The 20241-nt window shown below is 44.8% G+C and overlaps 1 protein-coding gene across 1 annotated transcript; it reads left to right on the top strand.

Annotated features, from left to right (window-relative positions):
• The first annotated feature begins 68 nt into the window (after positions 1 to 68).
• Positions 69 to 20031, top strand: gpr17 (G protein-coupled receptor 17). Its single transcript, XM_057337948.1, has 2 exons — positions 69 to 366; positions 16439 to 20031. Exon 2 carries the CDS (start codon positions 16447 to 16449, stop codon positions 17464 to 17466), a length of 1020 nt encoding a protein of 339 aa, XP_057193931.1. The 5' UTR covers positions 69 to 366; positions 16439 to 16446; the 3' UTR covers positions 17467 to 20031.
• Positions 20032 to 20241: the final 210 nt, after the last annotated feature.

Here is a 20241-nt window from a genome sequence, read left to right as displayed (position 1 = left end):
TTGTGGAGCACACAAGTGGCCCTCAGAAGAAAATGGCATTGCAAAGAAAGGCTTAGGTCAGGGGTCGCACTAGAGCCTTCCCATCAGGGACCACGTTTTTGTAATCAAATTTGTTGGAGACACAAAAAGAGCCACAGTATCGTAGCTCAAACACACTGCAGTGTAGAGACAGCAGAATATGCCTGACACCATTAGCACAGCTCACTTAAAACAGTAGAACCACAACTCCATTAAACACTGCCCTCTAAACAGAAGCTCTTGGTTACCCTTGTGCTTTTCAACCAGTAGTAAGAAACTCACACCAGCAGCAGAACTCCATCTCCTCTGCACAGTGCTGCACGGACTGTTGAGAGATTTACACTCTGGGTAAGTCTCTTATACTTTTCAATACTTTACCCTGTTTTTGTATTTTGAGTTAATCCCAGCATTGAAATTACCAAAAGTTTTTTGGAGCGTATGCTTAATCTAGACTAAATCAAGGTATTTGTAACTACATTTGATTTATAAGGTACTGTATGTGTATTACTTAGAAACATGGCTGTGAGCTAAGTTCCTTATTGGAAGTTTAGAATCATTATTAACCATTTAGTTTCTTAAGAGATGCTTAGCTTGGGTCTATGAATCAGGAGTGAAATCATGTTGGGAGTCTAAATGATATAATGGGAGTTAGGGCATCAGATGAAAATGAATTTTTAGGTAAATTTGCATTAATTTGTTCACATTTCATGCTTGTGTGTGAATGTTAAAAAGGCAGGTGTATTTTGGCTTGGCTCGATCTTGAGCTATGGAAGCATGTTCATCCATGCTGAGCTGCAGCTTCGGTTAATCTGCAGAATGCCTTGTGCCTGTAATTACTTCTACATGCCTGTTCTGTGATGTAGAACAGAAGCATTAGTGTCACAGTGCAACCTCAGCTTGACCCCACAAATATCTCTAATACAAAAGTGATTTTGTATTGTGGCAAGTCAGTGAAGGCTTTGTTTTTTACCATGCCTCTATATCTATATATATATATATATATATATACATACTGTATATATATATCTATATATACTGTATATATATACATACTGTATATATATATCTATATATACTGTATATATATACATACTGTATATATATATATATATATATATATATACAGTACATACAGTATATATATATATATTAAGGGTGTGCAAAGCAGCCGGTATTTGTATCTGTATTTGTATTTGTTGAGGGGGGGAGTATTTGTATTTGAGTAAAATTCAAAATAGGTGTAAAAATCCAATTTTTTTGCGTTACACTTCTAATTTACGTTATACTGTAAGTATTCTTTAATTATATTCATTATAATAATTATGGATATGCAATATTGGTTGATGTTTTTGAACATGTAACAAGGAACTTCATTGAAAAGAAAAAAACATAACAGCCATTACCTCATTATGTGAGGAGTTTCAACTAAGTTAACGAGTGACGGGAAGCTATGCTAAGGTTAACTAGCCTATAGCCTACATCTTGCTAGTAACTTAAACGTACCATATAACTCCCACAAGTGCATACAATTCGACACAACTACACAAGCATTGTTTTAACCTTTTTTACCGAACGTTAACGTTACTCTGTCAACAGCCTATTGTCTAAATTACCGAGCTAACAGAGCTACGTAAACAGAGCGAACATGAGAGCACCCGACTGCAGACGTCAATAATGCAGCGTAATGGAATAATGTCCCGATCAAACTCCGCTTCCCGAAAGTTATAAACTGCCTCCGGAACCCAGTTAAGGTACAAAAATCTATTCAACAAAAATAGTGATGCACGCAGTGAAGTCTTTTCTCGCTCAGCCGAGCCTTCTCTTGCTGTGTGGAGCAGCCTGTGTCAACACCCCACCCCCTCCTCCCGACTCCTGAATGCCACTCACTCACTCACTCATGGCGGGCATGCACTGCGGTCTCATGAGAAAACGCAGCTTTTTGATATAACGTTTTTCTTGTTCCCGAATACAAATATTTTTTAAAGTATTTGTTCGAAATAAGTATTAGTAAAAAACACGCTATTTGTGCCTTTCCGAATACCGTATTTGGGTTCGGCTCCACCCCTAATATATATATATATATATAGACGACATGTTTATATATTTAGTTTTATAGTTCTATATTGGCCATTATACAGAATTGGTGCAAAATCAGAGTTGGAAACATCTTGATTTTTTTCCATAATTATTTTATGGATGCAAATTGCATAATATCAAAGGTACACATTTCTAGTAATTATGCAGTTAATTTTAATTTTGTAATTTCATAAAGTTTTGAAATATTCTTCCTCTTCCCAAATTTTGTCACTAATGAAACACAATAATATATAATTTAATAAGAATGATTAAATTTACATGTAAATCAATAACAGTTTCAATTTTAACAATATTTCAAGTGTAATTAATGAGATTTGTTGTATTTTGAATCCAATCTTTTTTTGTAAATTGTATGAAATTGATCATTGATTTCAAAGTTAAGGGTTCATTAGTTTATATATATTGAACCAAACACTATCATAACATCTTAGTTAATCATTTTATGTACTTTATTTTTGACAAAACATCCCATGTTTCGGTCGTGACACACACTTTTTCAGTAGTGATGCTAATGTTTTGCTAGAGTTTTAATATTTAATTTGCACATCTGAATCAGACTTTCAACCTTTTATGTTAATACAAATAACTTACCATGTTACACATACGCAGCCAGCACATATAGCAGATACACATCTGACAGTAAATATCTAATAGAAAACCTACAGCTCACATACTATATCACTAATAAACTTACTAAAATACTAATGATTTGCATAACTGTATGGAGTTTTGTTTATTTCCACAAATAAAGGATTAAGTGTTTTCACTACCGAAACAATTCAATTTTATTCAATTCAATTTTATTTATATAGCGCTTTTCACAATGTGCATTGTTCCAAAGCAGCTTTACAGGAGAAAATAAGAAAAACTGAAAAACACAAAAAAGGTACAACACAGCACAGTGCATGGTGTTTATAGAACAAGCAAGATTATTCTAGTAAATAATATCTAATAAATGCAGTCTCCCGGTGGTTTATTTAGCATATTTTGCATTAAGTGAATGCTTGGCTGAAAAGATGTGTCTTTAATCTAGATTTAAATTGGGAGAGTGTGTCTGACCCTCGAATAGTATCGGGAAGGCTATTCCATTGTTTAGGTGCTACGTATGAGAAAGCTCTACCCCCTTTGGTGGATTTAGTTATTCTAGGTGTTATCAAAAGTCTGGAGTTTTGAGATCTTAGAGAGCGTGATGGGTTGTAGTGTGGTAAACTCTGTTATGTAGGTAGGGGCTAAACCGTTTAAGGCTTTATAAGTAATTAAAAGAACTTTAAAGTCAATACGATACTTAATGGGTAACCAGTTAAAGGTATTTTCTGGACCTGGTTAGAACTCTGGCAGCTACATTCTGAACTAATTCCGAGTTTGTTTATTGATGATGCAGGACAATCACTAAGTAGTGCATTACAGTAGCCAAGTCTTGAGGTCACAAATGCATGAATAAGATGCTCTGCATAAAATATTTCATTTGGCAACATTTCTAAGTTGGAAGAAGGCTGTTTTTGTGACATTTGAGATGTGATTTTTAAATGACAGGTTGCTGTCTAATATAACACCTAGGTCTTTAACTGTATTTGTTGGAGTAACAGTGCAGCCTTCAATTTGCAGGTCATAATCCGAAATATTCTGCTCACGTGTCTTTGGTCCGATAAGTAATATTTCTGTTTTATTAGAATTTAAAAGAAGGAAATTACAAGTCATCCAATGCTTTATATCATCGATGCACTCTGCCAATTTGGATAGCTGTAAGGAATCATCTGGTCTTGATGAGATGTATAGCTGAGTATCATCTGCATAACAGTGGAAGCTAATTCCATGTTTTCTAATAATGTTTCCAAGGGGCAGCATGTGTATGGAGAATAGCAAGGGTCCTAAAACCGATCCCTGAGGTAATCCATAATTTACTTGCGTTAGATTTGATGATTCCCCATTTAAATGGACAAATTGATGTCTGTCTGATAAGTAAGATCTGAACCATTGTAGTGCCTGTCCCTGAATACCGGTATAATTGTGTAAACGATCTAAAAGTATTTTATCGAATGCAGCACTAAGGTCAAGAAGGACTAGGAGTGAGATGTTACCTTTATCTGATGCTATAAGCAGGTCGTTTGTAATTTTAACGAGCGCAGTTTCAGTACTATGATGCGGTCTAAAGCCTGACTGAAATTTTTCGTGTGTGTCATTATTTTGTAAGAAAGAGCACAACTGAGTGGACACTACTTTTTCTAGTATTTTAGACAGGTAAGGGAGATTTGAAATTGGTCTATAGTTTCCTAGTTCATTGGGGTCTAAGTTTGGTTTCTTGATAAGAGGCTTAATGACGGCCAGTTTAAAGGGTCCTGGGACATGGCCTAGATTAATTGACAAGTTGATAAGGTTATAAATGGGCTCAATTGCAACGGGTAATAAGTCTTTTGATAATTTAGTTGGTATGGGGTCTAATAAGCAAGTTGTAGGTTTAGATGTTGTAATAAGTTTAATTAAATCTTCATGTTTTATAGGTGAAAAACACTGTAGCCTTTCTTTTGGGGCGATGGTTGGTACTAATTTATAGGACAGACTTGGAGGTTGAGTTGTTACTATTTTGTCTCGTATGTTTTCAATTTTCTCTGTAAAAAAAAATTTGATATCCAAAAAAAAAAACAATGATATCCAATGATACGTTTCGGTCGTGACTGTTTTTGTCATGACACTTTTTGAATACTTTTGAGTCTAGCTCAAGATGCTAATCAGCACACTGTTTGCAAGCACAGTTCTGAGCAGATGTACACATATTAAAACGTCTTGGTTACGGATGTAACCTCGGTTTCCTGATGGAGGGAACGAGACGTTGTGTCGAACCGACAGAATGGGGTTTGTCTTGAGAACCTATCATCTTCTGAGTATTTAGAAAAGGCCAATGAAAATTGGCAAATGAAATTTGCATGCCGGACTCCTCCCCGGATGTCTGGGTATAAGAGGGAAGCCGGCGTGCTCATTCATTCACCTTTGGTCTGAGGAGCCTTAAGCATCATGCCCCGACCGCTGGGGTGGGCGGCCAGTGTTGTGGCATGAGGGACACAATGTCTCGTTCCCTCCATCAGGGAACCGAGGTTACATCCGTAACCAAGACGTTCCCTCCATCAGGGAACCGAGGTTACATCCGTAACCAAGACGTTCCCTTTCTGTCGGTCTCTCGACGTTGTGTCGAACCGACAGAATGGGGTTCCTATGTAATACGCCACAGCACTGAGCCGCGTCACAATCTCTAGCGGAGCGACGTTGACTGGCCTGGGCGAGTCAGACGAAGACGTTAACGCGAAATTATGACCATCCAGTGGAGAGGAAGGGGGCCCCAGAGCTTTACCACAAAGTTGGGAAGCCCCTGCCACCGGCCGTCACGGGCGGAGGCCTAGTTCTCTAAATGGCGAGAAGCCGCCCGGCACCGTAAGGGCCACTGGGTAAGCATTATTCCCCCCGGGGGAAAAACGCTGCAGAGACCACTACCTACCGTAGGGAGGAATTAGTGGAGACACCACATGGTCTCACCAACAGGGGAGAACTCATGGGAAAATGTGCGGACTGCAGGAGTTAACCGCAAGGTGGGAGTCCACCTAGGGAGGTCATGGGTTGCCGAGGTGGGAACCATTCATGAGGATACATCAGACGGAACAGCCCACGGAGGGGGGGTTACCACGTCTGGAGCACTAGGTCCGGTTAGAGCTATGTGGGAGATAACTCAACTGTTCCCCGGCCTAAGGGGGCAGGGCTGCTCTGCCCAGCCTGCCCCGAGGAAGGTGCTAGTGATGGATAAAATGCCTGTTCTTTACCCAGTGGGGGAAAGAGGGGAGGCGTAATAGCCGCTGATCCCCCTAAGGAAGGGGGAAGGGCTTTCGCAGGCGTACACCCTACCGGCTGCCGGTCCTACACCTTGCCAGGATGTGGGCTGACACCGGTTCCGCGCGTAGATATTAGAACCTCACGGAGTCCTTGGGCATAGCCCAACCCGCAGCTCTGCAGATGTCTGCTAGAGAGGCGCCCTGAGCCAGTGCCCATGAGGAGTGTACCTCACTCCCAATGGGCAGGGGCGAATTGAGATCGGTATGCCCTAACGAGGGCATCCACGATCCAGTGTGCCAGCCTCTGTTTGGAGACAGCCCTCCCTTCTGCTGACCTCCGAAACAGACAAAGAGCTGCTCAGAGCTTCTGGGCTCTGTGTGCGGTCCAAGTAGAGGCGCAGTGCGCGTACTGGACACAACACGGAAAGGTTGGGTCTTCCTCCCCGGTGGGGAGCGCCTGCAGGTTCACCACCTGGTCTCTCGGAAGAGTGGTGGGAACCTTGGGCACGTAACCGGGGTGGGGTCTCAAGATAACGTGAGAATCCCGGCCCCGAGTTCTAGGCAATCTGTGGACACGGAGGGTGCTTGCAGATCCCCTACCCTCTTGGAGGTGAGCGCCATCAGGAAAGCCATCTTCATCAAGACTGAGAAAGAGCGGCAACCCCGAGAGGCTCGAAGGGGGCGGGGCCTCTTGAAGCCCGCCACCTAGGTCGCAAGAGGGTATGGAGCGCGGATAAGGTGGTCACCCTCTCGCGCCCCTTAGGAACCTAATGACCAGGTCGTGCTGTCCCAGAGGCTACCCAGCACTTGGGTCATGATGAGCGGCTGTAGCGGCTACATACATTCCCAGTGTGGAGGGGGAGAGGTTACTCCCCAGTCTCTCTTGAGGAAGGGACAGCTCATACCCGATCGAACAACTCCGCGGGTCTTCTCCCGAGAAGAGCACCAGGATGAGAAGAGGCGCCACTTATGGGCGTATAGCCGCCCAGTGGCCGAGGCCCTAGCCTGAGTGACGTCCCAACCAGACCGGGGGTGGGTCACTCAGGATCTCCTCGTCCCGTCCAGACATGGAGACCAGGTTCTCCCTGGGATGCCGTAACGTGCCCCTTCCCCTGGGGAAGCAGTTCGCCAGGGGGAGCGGCCAGGGGGGAGTTGTTGTCAGAGCCTTAGCTCCGAGAACCAAGTCCTGGTTAGGCCAAAGGGGCGTAACTAGTACCACTTGATGCTCCTCTTCCCTGGCCTTGCACAGGACCTGTGCAATGAGGCTCACTGGGGGGAAGCGTACTTCCGCTTGTCCTGCGGCCAGCTGTGCGCAAGGGCATCCATGCCAAGGGTTGCCTCGGACAGGGAGTACCAAAGCAGACAATGGGTGGAGTCCGGGGAGGCAACAGGACCACCTGTGCCTGTCCTAACTGCTCCCAAATGAGCCGGCTGCGCGGGGATGGAGTCGCCACTCTCCGCGAGGCGTCGACTGATGAGAGAGCGCATCGGCTGTCTGGTTCAGGATGCCTGGGATGTGTGTGGCTTGCAGGGAACTGATCACCTGCTGACTCCAGAGGAGGAGGCGCCGGGCGAGTCATGTTAGCTGTCGTGAGCGAACACCAATGATATACGCCACAGCAGCTGTGTTATCCGACCGGACCAGCACGTACTTGCCCTGCACGAGAGGTAGTAGCCTCCTCAATGCAAGTAGCACAACCAACAACTCTAGGCAGTTGAAATGCCAATGCAGGCGGGGGCCCGTCCACCGCCCGACACTGCGTGCCCGTTGCACACGGCACCCCAACCCTACAGGGAGGTATCCCTAAGGGGACCCCTGTCACCAGGGGGTTAGGGTGTGTCGGCAGAAAAAGCGTGATGACCATATGCCTGCTGCCAGTGTGCCACGCTCTCCAAGGAACTTGACACTGTAACCAGTGTTGGAGTGGTCGTATGTGCATCGACCCGAGGGGGACCACCCCCGCCGAGGATGCCATCCCAGGAGCCTCTGAATTGTTTCAGGGGAACTGCTGACTGCCTGAGAGCTTCAGGCAGTTCAACACTGATCGGGCGCGCTCTGTAGTCAGTCGCACTGCCTCTGGAGGCCGCGTGGGCTTCCTCGTCGCGGGTCTCGCGCCCCCCGCGAGGGGTGAGCGGGGCCGCTCATGAGGACAGAGTCGAGTTCCATACCGATAAAGAAGGACGCTCTGCACCGGGGAGCTCGCTCTTCTCAGTTGACCTGTAGCCCCAACGATCTAGGTGCCGGAGCACCAGGTCCCTGTGTGTACACAACAGATCTCAAGAGTGCGCCAGGCTGAGCCAGTCATCGAGATAGTTTAATACCCGCACACCTACTTCCCTAAGGGGAAGGAGGGCGGCTTCCACGACCTTCGTAAAGACTCATGGAGACAGGGACAGACCGAAGGGGAGGACCCTGTACTGATATGCCCGTCCCTCGAACGCGAACCGTAGGAACGGCCGATGTCGAGGGAGGATCGAGACATGAAGTACGCTTCTTTCAGGTCGATTGCCATGAACCAGTCCTGACACCTGACGGACGTCAGGATGCGCTTCTGCTTGATCAACCTGAAAGGCAGCTATTGTGTAGGTGCCTTTTCAGAACACACAGACCCAAGATAGGGCGCAACCCCCCGCCTTTCTTGGGGACAATGAAGTACAGGCTGTAAAACCCGTTGAACATCTCGGCTGATGAGACGGGCTCGATCACTCCTTCGCCAGAAGGGTGGCGACCTCGCCAGAAGTACGGGAACATCCTAGCCTCTGACTGAGGTATATCGGATGCCCTGAAACTTGGCAGGCGTGAGGTGACTGGATCGCGTATCCGAGACAGATCGTCTTCCCTAGCCAGCCTGACAGTCTGGGAAGCCGGCAGGCTCCCAGAATGAGACAGGGGAACTAAAGGTACGATCTTTCTCATCGTCCCCCCGGGGGGTGGTTCGATGGCTAGCAGTACGGATTCCTTGCCGGGGGAGGTCCCCCAGGGAGGAGATCGGCTCTGCTGTTTTTCCTGCCTGGCGACTGCGCAGCTCAACGCACTGTCTGACTGAGAGTGCTGAGGGCTGGTGTTTATACTCGACATTGCGCTTCGCCATGACGCAACGTCGAGTTTGCCGTTCACCGTCGTGCAGAGGGTGGGAGCGGCTGTGATAACCCAGAGAGAGAGGAAGACAGAACGGCTGCTGATGGGGCGATGGTCTCCTCTTCGCTGTCTCCTCCAGGGGGGCCGCCTGAGTGGGGGGCGCCAGAGCTGGAGGGCATCGAAGAGGACTAGGGCTGCTGGGAAGCAGACAGTGCATGGGACTCGACGGCCGGGGCGGCCGAGTCGCGGCACGGAGGACTGCTTCTTTACTGCCGAGAACCCTCCGGGGGCGGCCGCGTGCGGGTCTCGCGCCCCCGACGAGGGGTGAGCGGGGCCGCTGCAGCTCGACAGTAACATTAACCAGCCCCCCCCTTTGCGAGACGGGTGCGTCGAGAAAGCGGACCTTCTCGGCGTTACTCATCTGCGCAAGGATCGGCCAGAGGAGTTTCTCATGGACCACAAGTGTGGACATCGTCCGACCCAGGGCCCTCGTGGTCACCTTGGTCGCCCGTAGAGCGAGGTCGGTGGCGGCGCGGAGTTCCTGCATAAGCGCTGGGTCGGTCTTACCCTCGTGGAGCTCTCTCAACGCCCTGGCCTGGCAGGAACCATAGCGTGGAGAGAGGAGGCAGCTTGGTCCGCTGCAATGTAAGCTCTCGACACCAGAGATGCCGAGACCCCACATGCTTTGGACGGGAGTCTAGGTCGAGCCCCATCCCCAGGTGGCCACCGCCTACGGGCACGAGTGCACCGCGGTGGCATACTCCACCTGGGGGACATCGACAGCTAAAGGAGCTGTCCCAACCTCGAGGGAAGAGAGGGTGACAGAACTTTGTTTGACGTTAAACGTGCCGGAAAGGGGGCGTTTCCAGGTCTTACTAAGTTCCTCATGCACTTCTGGTAAACACGGCACTGAGGGTGGGCACTGCAACCCAACACTCACGGCGGCCCGGGAAAGCATGGCTGACATTTCGACGTCCGCTTCTTCCTGGGCTCGACCCCCCCGAGGGAGGGAGCCCGAGGAATCATCGGAGTCGGATGGCAGCACGTCACCCCCCAATGCTGCAAGAGACATCTCATCATCACGCATCGTGTCCGAATACGTGATTGAGGAATAAGACGGCGGACCGTCTCCTGGGGAACGGTCAGACGAGCGAGACGAGGTGCGAACGGTCCGTGAGCCAGTGGCTGGCAGATTATCGCTCACAGTAATCCTCATATCACCCTCGCTGCTTGCCGTAGCGGACGGCAGGGCCATAGTCCTGCCGCCACGGAACAGGGAGCAAACGAGGTGGTGGCTGAGTCCCGTGGGAACACAGCCACCCGTGACGCAACGTCTGAATCGTCACCACCCGCAGTGTGGGCAGGACGTATCCACAACGTCTGCCCCAGCGTACTGGAAGCAGGCATCGTGTCCGTCCCCCTCCTCGATGAGTGTGTTGCACCCATGAGAACAGCGGGACAAGCCACGCTGGAGAAATTTGCTCTTTTAGAAAAGGAAATTTGCTCGAACACCTCCGGAACTGCCGAGACGCCCAGGGGAGAGTCACTGCAGGAAGGGACCGTCCGCTGTGCCACGTCGAAGATTCCAGCAGCAAAATGATCACCAAAGATCGTAGAGAAGCTCATCAGATGCATAGGCTCTGAAGAACAAAAGGTGAATGAATGAGCACGCCGGCTTCCCTCTTATACCCGGACATCCGGGGAGGAGTCCGGCATGCAAATTTCATTCGCCAATTTTCATTGGCCTTTTCTAAATACTCAGAAGATGATAGGTTCTCAAGACAAACCCCATTCTGTCGGTTCGACACAACGTCGAGAGACCGACAGAAAGGGAACTAAATTGTATCGAATAACGCACAAAAAAGTTATACAAATATATAAAAGTTACTTCATTGCAGAAAAACGATGTAGTGACGTTCCTTAAAGTTACACACAGATTTTCGGACTTGTGAACACATTTACTTCAAAATGATAAGACCGATCTGTAGCTATTACAGAGAGGGACACAGTAATAATTCTTGATAAAAAATGTAGGGCTGTGGCTAAAATCTGTCTCAGCCAATGGACTAAAACATACACTGTTTCAGTAGTGACATGAAAATCCGGGACACATTCTTTTACATAAAGTTTAATCATTTTTCAAAATTCTCATAAGTTTAAATTTATGGGCTTGGGTTCGGGACACCCATCTACCAATTGAAAGTACCCAATAAATGTATATATATATATACTTATATATATATTTAAAGCTTACTAATATTATAAATATTATTGTGGGTTTCAACAGATGATAGAAGGATCTTAGTAAACAACTAAGATTTGAATACTTGAATGCTTTTTAAATGTGTTTTTTTATGTGGGACAGTAGTTTGCACAAATTCTGTAGAATGGCCCATATACAAGTAAATGTGTTTTTACTGGATCTTTTGGTAAATAATTTTTAATACCACACACACAAGAAGCACGGGCATCTATTAACAACTTAATTTCTTCTCTTTTGTGAAACTACAGTAAGTTCAGAAAAGCTTTTGTTTTTTTAGCTTTCTACAGTAGGGTTTGTTATGTTCTAGGACTTTTCCTCCCCTCAGTTACAAATCCGGCAGCACTTTTTATGGCAAGACACCAAAGGATTTTGAGAGACTCCTTAGTTCACACCTTTTTTTTCTTTGTAGTTAATGTGTCTTCTTATTATTCAAACTGGAGTTGGAAGTCATTGCGAAAGTTTATGTTGGCAGCTTATTGAAGAGGTTTGTATTCTGCTCTATAAAAAAAAATAAACGTAGTGTTACTTTTCAAAGGTGTTAGCCACTAATGTGTTTCAGTTTATTGAATGTGTCTTACTTAATATTTTTATATATACTGTACTATTCTGGTTTAATCCGGCGCGTTCTTTGCGCAGTCTGTGCCTGAAGAGACTGTAGGCCTAATAGTGTATTTTCTAAGATTCAGTGCTCCGATTAGGTCACGGGTTGAATGATATGTATACATTACGTATTGTTTTTTCTAATTTGACTGCTAGTTTTTAAAAACCAGCAGTCAGATTAAAAACCTCCAATTACAGAAACACATTTTTGCTTTGGGTGTTTTATTCCTGTTGCACCCGGTTACACTATGATTATACATGTTAATTCCATGTAGTAACATAATTTTTGTCACGCTGACAACATTTTTTTAATTTTTATTATTGTAAGGTTAGGTTTAGGGTTTGTGTAGGCGTTAGCAAATGTAATATATTTTTTCATTTTATGCTGAGATTTTGCATCACTTCCGGCCGTAGCTGTATCCCTTCCAGCCACAAGCAGGAAGTTACAATGGGGTCCCATGACAAGGTGTGGCCCCAGATGTACTACAACCTACAGTACCAACCCGTTCTCACTCCCGACTCGTCACATATTTACGCTCGGTCAGCGCCCCTCGGCGTCACTTTCAAACGCGCAGGGTACCCCGGCGTCATTTTTCGACGAACAGGGAACTGTTGCTTGTTAAATGCTCCAGACCGAGATGCGTGCAATTCTTAGCATTTCATAATTATTTATGGTTTAAATATTTTGTAGCACCTAACCGCACCCTCACCCTAAACCTAACCCTAACCCTAACCACTTCTCAGCCATTTAAATCACAACACGAGAATAAAAGTACAGTCACAGGTATTTATTGCACAAACTGACCCAAAGCATTACAAAATATAACAAACAACTCGTTTCGAACACCTGTTTGCACCAAAACCGTACTTTACATGAAGATGCCCTGCTTGTCCGTGAATACATGAAGTGAAGTCGCTCCCATTCAAAAGATAAACCGGAACAACTAGATGCAGTCGGTCGCGGGAGCAAATACCGTTTCACGTTCAAAGATAACGAAATGACGCGATCGGTCACGAGACACGGGAGAGCCAATGGCATCGAAGCTGACATAACTTCCTCTGGCGGCAATATTTGCGGCTCTGATTTTAGGGTTTGGAGTGAGGTAAGATGTTGGTTAGCCACCTCCTAAAATATGTACGACTTATTAATATAATATAAATATTTAAATGTACATACACATGCGGTGTGTGTATTGAAAGTCGTGCTGAGTTACATGAAAAAGGGGGCAATTCGTGTCCATGAACACGAATCACTAGATTCCAAATTTTGTGCCTATGTCATGAATTACCTTGAGGCTGGGATGGATATCCAGTTACAAAAGCCACTTCATACTGACAAGTGTAAACGTGTTGTGTCCTGATTGATTCATGATCCGATCAGTTTGATCAGGTCACTGTGATCACATGTTAATGCAAAATGTAAATGTAGCCGTATGTTGTGGCCACGAGATCAGCTTGTTGAGACATCCTTGAACATCCTTATGTTGTGGCAACGTGACAGGTGGGACATGTCCCCACCACTTACTGAAAGAAATAAAAAATTGTGGAAGGTGTGTATTAGGGACCATTAAGATAAAAAACGTGTTGAAAATAGGGTGACCACCCGTCCCACTGTGCGTTGTACTGCACAGCATTTTCAGCCCTTGTCCCGCATGTGGCATAATGAGAAAATGTCCCGCATTTTCATCAGTCTGTTGGTTTTAGTTTAGAAAACGTGTCCTTTTACCCAAAACGCACATGATACGCTTGTTTGTGGCTGTAACAATGTTCAGAGTGGAAGGAAGTAGGTGGGAACCGGCAGCTACCTCACGGTCGGCCTAGTCTACCAACTGCCGGCCACACAAACATAAATAAAACTTAACACAATGTCCAGGCCTGGTCCTCTCTTGTCCTTCACTCCTGTCGCTCGTCCTTTTATGCTTCCGCTCCTCCGTGAGAGATGTGAGACCAGTGCAACGTGCAGCTGACACTCATTATCACTCGTGTCACCGGCCTCGCACCGTTCCCTCATGGCTCTCGTCCCGCCTTCCTCGTTACATACCCCCATCGCCGGGGGGTACCCACGAGACTGTGCTCTACTCCCCCCGGGGGCCAGTCTCGGCAGCCGCAGCACCTGGGGGTATGGACAGATGAGACGAGACGAGACGAGAGAAAAGGAGACGGAAGCACAAGGAGCGACAGGGACGAGAGAGAGGGGAAAAAAATCTGGTCCGGTTCCCCGACACGCTGTCGTGCGGTCCTCATCCAGCCAAGAGGCTCTTCCTCACGGTGCCATGCAGTGGTACTAGACGCTCGATGGCTCGATCCTCCTCCACCCCCTGGCGGCCGGCGATGGCTCCTCCGGCTGAGGGCAGCTGGCAGCGAGTCCCCCGTTTCCTGCACCTCCCCTTCACGGCGGATGGCAGCAGGCTCCGGCCCACGGCGATAAGTCGTCTGCTCCCTCACGGATGGCAACCACCCTACCTCAGCCCAGGAGCACGGCAGCGATGTCTTCGTCCCATCCGAATACTTGATCCAGCACCACCGCCTCAGGCAGAAACTTGCGAACTTTCCTCGTCCGCGCTGCCCAAACTCCTCAGCACCACGATCCCCCTCAGCAGCGAGGGCTCTCCGACAGCATGTTTCTCCTTCCTCCCGGGTTTTGGCACTAATGTAACAATGTTCAAAGTAAGGAAGGAAGGAGGCGGGAATCGGCGAACATTAAATAACTTTTAATAAAATAAACCAACAACAAAACGAAAGTAAAGGGCCGACAGCTCCCTCATGGTCAACTGCCGGCCACACAAACATAAATAAAACTTAACACAATGTCCAGGCCTGGTCCTCTCTCGTCCTTCACTCCTGTCGCTCATCCTTTTATGCTTCCGCTCCTCCGTGAGAGATGCGGGACCGGTGCAACGCGCAGCTGACACTCATTATCACTCGCATCACCGGCCTCGAACCGTTCCCTCACGGCTCTCGTCCCGCCTTCCTCATTACATCAGCATAGTTTATTTAACTATTGAACAGCGCTCTGTCAAAAGGTGGACACCAGTGTCCGACAAGCTCATACAAATGCAACTAATTATTAAAGCCTGACTTATATCCAGTGGATGAGAAGACGGCAGTGAATTCAGTCATCAAGAGGCTGTGACATCCGTCAATCAAACTGTAGATTGGGTGGCAATCCCTCCCGTGTAAACCTGCCGGATAAATCACTAAAACATTGTAAACTGTTAAAATTTAAAGAGACAGTTAACTTTTAATTGAAATGGTCATTAAAATTGTTTTGTTATATAACATTATATCTAGTTGGAATGGACTAAATAAAACAATATTTTTATGAGCTGAAAGGTAAAACATATACAGTATATATAAAAAAAATCTGTTATTATATCACAGTTTTACAATACCTTTCAGTGGTGTCCCACATTTGGTTTGTTGGGTGGTGGTCACCCTAGTTGACCCTTCAGTGCATTTGCCGTGCGTGTGCAGACGTGGCCAAAAGTATTGGCAGGTACATAAATGTTGTGTTTTTCAAAGTTTCTGCTTAAGCTGTTGTGGTGTTCATTCACATTGTTTCTAGATTATTATGCAGATCCAGATGTCAATCCCATATAGAGAACCTGTGGTCAATCCTCATAAAGTGACTGGATAAGCAGAAGACCACAAATTGTGATCAGCTCAGAGCACTCATCAGGCAAGAAAGGATCGCACAGATTCCAGAAAATCACTGGCAGTGTGAATGAACCAAAATGAAACAATCCTGGGACACATTATGCGTGATAATATGACATCCCGGAACAAATCTTGGCACACATTATGTGTGTGTTTTCCTGGATCTCTGTATGAAATAGGCTTATAACTTTAGACTTGAAATGTGCCCTTTGGACAAGACGCAGAGTGCTTTTGATGCAAGAAAACATGTGGCTTTTGAACGCTGATCAATGAATAGTGTCTCTATCACTTTATTCCGAGTGTGACTCTGTTACATCAGATCTGACAGTGTGGAACAGACGACGCTAATCATTATTATTAATAACAATTACAATGTCAAGGGGAATAATGTAAAATTTTTTTTGACATAATCGCGCAGCCCTACCATAAGGTATTTTAAAATTGCAATTAAACCTATTCATTCATGAGAGAAAAAAAACTAAAAGGAAACCAATGTGTGTTTCGCTATATCTTACTTAAAAATAAATATTATTATAGGCCTGACTATTTCTGATAATTCCAAGTGCTATAGACATGCAGGTTGTTAATGCATTAAATTTGTGGCCACAAGATAAGGATGTCGTTCCCTCAACATACCATCTGGTGGCCACAACATAATATCACGTTCCCTCGAGGTTAACATGTTGTGGCCTTATTATATTATTACACTCCCACGAATGTATATATTGTGGCCACAACATGTTATTACGTTCCCATGAGTTAATATTTTGTGGCCATGACAAAACTAAGTGAAATGAGCATGTCCCATCCCGGTCACCGTAGTAGTGAGCAATAAAGTTGCTTAAATGTACTGAAATGGAATCTATGTAATATAAATAATTTACTTTGATTTCCCATTGTTATCTGCAGTTATAAAGATGGAGTCCCCAGTGACAGAACTTCCCACCTTGCTGTCCAATCAATCCATGGAGAGCTGTCCATCCGTGGATAATACAGTGGAGAACATGGTCTTTGGATTTTACTACATTATAGTTTTCCTCTTGGCCTTGAACGGCAATGGTCTCGCCTTGTGGATCTTCCTTCGCCAGCGAGGCACCTCTTCTCCAGCCAATGTCTTCTTGCTCCATCTTGCTGTGGCTGACCTGTCATATGTCTTCATTTTACCTCTCCGGGCCACTTATCATTTAACCGAGGGCCATTGGCCATTTGGTGAAGTCCCTTGCCGCCTCGCAGGCTTTCTCTTTTATGTAAACATGTATGCCAGTTTGTACTTCCTGGCTTGCGTTGCAGGTGATAGATACCTTGCTGTGGTGCATGCTGTACGTTCCCTCAAGGTGCGGCGCCCTCGTTACGCTCATATAGCTAGCTTTGCCCTGTGGGCTTTGGTGACAGTCTCAATGGCACCCCTTCTGGTCACCCAGCAGACTGCAGAAGTGAACGGTTCTACCGTATGTTTGCAGCTGTATAGAGAAAAGGCCTCACGCCGTGCTCTAGTCTCCCTCGCCGTGGCATTCACACCTCCTTTTGTTGCCACCCTCGCCTGCTACCTGCTTATAATGCACAGTCTGCGGAAAGGTTCAAGGCTGGAGCCAGCACTGAAACTTCGAGCTCTACGCACAATTGGCCTGGTTATGCTAATCTACATAGTGTGCTTTCTGCCCTATCACCTAAGCCGTGCAACCTTCATTCTAGGTTATGGACACCCAGACCTGTCGTGCCAAATCAAAAGAGGGCTTGCTTTTGCCAACCGACTTACTTCCTCTCTAACCTGCCTGAATGGAGCTTTGGATCCACTGGTCTACTTGTTTGCTGCTGAGAAGTTTAGGGGGAGCATTCGAAGGCTTCTCTGCAGAGATAAATCAGGGGGGTCAAGTGCTACCAGCGGGGATGTGAAAGGTACACATGACAGTTCTATGAGTGCCAAGTCAGAGTTCTGAGACAATAATTAAAGTTGTTCATAATGGAATATTTCCCACATTTCCTGACTGTAGACACTGTGTATGCAGTTCAAGATCTGGAATAACTTTAAGCAGCCTTATGTATACCAAAACATGTGACCTAGGTATACTGAAGTGAAACTAATTTGGAGAAAAAACTGGGAACAACAAATGACTGGAATCATTTTACAATATCAGTAGCTTTTTATAAGATATGCATTAATGTCTGTTGCCAGTTGTAACAAAACAATAGCAGCTAAAGACTAAAGAAAAGTTTCGCTCTAAGCAGCTATAATAACATCCTATGAGAAATCATGTATAAGGGTCAAACTGGGATTTATTCCATAACAAAAACAACACATACTGTTGTGCTTTTTAATGAGCTATTGAGTCACTATTGTGCAGTAAGTGATTTAATACTTGTTTATTACACTGTTTCATGAAATCAATGTCACATTTGAAATCAAGATAGTATTTTGGTTAATCGCATTACCGGTCATGTGATGTTGCTTAATTGCACCATATGTTACAAGTAGAAAAACATTTGAGAGACACTTTTTAACATTAAGCGTTTTAGAATTAGAATGTCCTTTTTTTGCTGCGCTCATTTGTTTCGATTTCTCCTTGAGGGGCTGCCCGAGCACAACCTTGTTACCATTAGTACATTATATAATATACTGTAAATTGTGATTATCCATTATCTGTCTCCACTTACACTAAATGTAATACAATCAATGTTAATGTCGAGCACTGATAAGCCTATATGCCGGGGCTCATCTTCGGATGGCGCGGCCCAATAGCGACAGAGTGTACGCGTCATAATCTGAAAACCACGCCCACCAGGGAGGAAAACAATCCTACCCTTCACATTGACTTTCTATTGCGGGAAGCTGCCTCCTTGTCATTTCTGACTTATAACAAAAAACAGAAGGATGTTTAAAAACTGCTATGAGACAAGGTGTAGCCTACAGTGTACAAGCTAAAAACCCCATAACTACATTTTTATAAGCCCAAAAAACGTGTCATATTGTCTTTTTTTTAAGCAAAACGATGGTGGGACAAGCTGTTCGAAAGTTTAGTTAGCTTTTACGGTTCGGTAGCTTATAAAAACGTAGTTGTGGGTTTTTTAGCGTGTTTACTCTACACCTTGTCACACAGCAGCTTTTAGACATTGTTCTTTTTTTGTTATAAGTCAGAAATGACAAGGAGGCATCGTCGCACAATAGAAAGTCAATGGAGAGAGTTGGACTGTTTCCCCTGGTGTGGGCGTGGCCTAAATGCGCTCTGTCTCCATAGGGAGCTGCAGAGATGACGTATTTTTGTATGCAAGCGAGTTAGCCTTTCAGGACTTCCGGTTCCATTGCCCCAAAGTCTATGGGTTTTTTGAATGGGTTTTTGGTAAATTGCCTGAAATAAGGTCTGTGGTTAACAAAACCTCTAAATAATTTCACGTTTTATTCTATGACATAAAACACACCAATTATAACCGGCTCGTGATTTTTTTTAAAGCCTTATTGTGTTTTAAAAACGGTGGTTGCTAACAAGTTACTAAAAGCGACTACTTCCTTTGTCGGGGACGTTAGACGCCATTGCGCATATAAATCTTACAAATAATGCAACATGGGCACACATCTCTAAAAACGTAGATGCGGATTCATTCACGGAGTAATTACTTACCAGGGAAGACATTTTTATTAAGATTGAAAGAGTTGTCGGAGGCTTGGTGATGATGACGTTGATATCGAGCGACTATATAGTGTAGTCTGTTTATAGCATCATGTTAGCTTTTTACTTCTGGCGATTGTATTTCGGCTTCAAAAGTAACAAATGTTGTGTTATTTTGTAAAGATTATATTGATAGACAAAACATGTAAACATCATAAACCTTTGTTTATTATTATTTTTTTTTTAATAGTCTTTCGGTCAAGGGAACCACTGCAGCGCTAACTTCCGGGTTGGCCTACAAAAATACGTCATCTCTGCGACTCCCTATTATGACACAAACTAATGAACTGTACAGATAAATTACGTTTTACTGGTCCCAAGTGGGTTCTGTGGTTATAGCACTGTAAAGCTGTGGTAAGAATATGTAAATGTACCTGTTAGAATACTGCTTTTTAATATTCCTTGACAGCTTGTTACTAACGCTATTTAAATAAATGTGCACTTCACTATATATATTCAAATAAATTATAAAAGTTGTTATATGACTCTAATTAATTAGAAGAGATGGTTGGAGCTTTTAGGTTTTGTTGTCACTTTGAGTTTTATGATGCTTTTAAATCATTGCAACCCATCAGCATAAACGTTGTTTTGTCAGTCTGTTTGCTATTATCTATATTTTGTAATATTTGTTCTGTATCTATCAGTGTATCTGTAATATATCAGTTTAATCAATTTGTAAATGCATCCACTGAATAAACTTAAATTGAAATAGTTAATTGTGTTGTGTGTGTTTTGTGTTTTTATCAAATGACCGAAATGCATTCTGGACCATTTGGAAAATACAGTTCCTTAATGAATGCGTCAGTTTGTTTATCAAACCAAATTTTGTTTTGAATCTTGTGAAAGCATACTTTATCACCATACTATACAATTATATTCAAACACATTCTACCTCACCACACTGTGGCTATCGCTCCTAAGCTATTATTGACAGTACAGCATAACCGCGATCTTTGGCTGTGTGAGAGAGAGGCAAGACGGAAACCACTAGGCTGAAGTGACTGTCTTTAGGTTCTCTTTTTGCATCATGTGACTCAGACTGTTGGATGT

The sequence above is a fragment of the Triplophysa rosa genome, linkage group LG7, assembly GCF_024868665.1.
Source record: "Triplophysa rosa linkage group LG7, Trosa_1v2, whole genome shotgun sequence".
Lineage (NCBI taxonomy): Eukaryota > Metazoa > Chordata > Actinopteri > Cypriniformes > Nemacheilidae > Triplophysa > Triplophysa rosa.
This window is presented reverse-complemented; position numbering and strand designations above follow the sequence as displayed.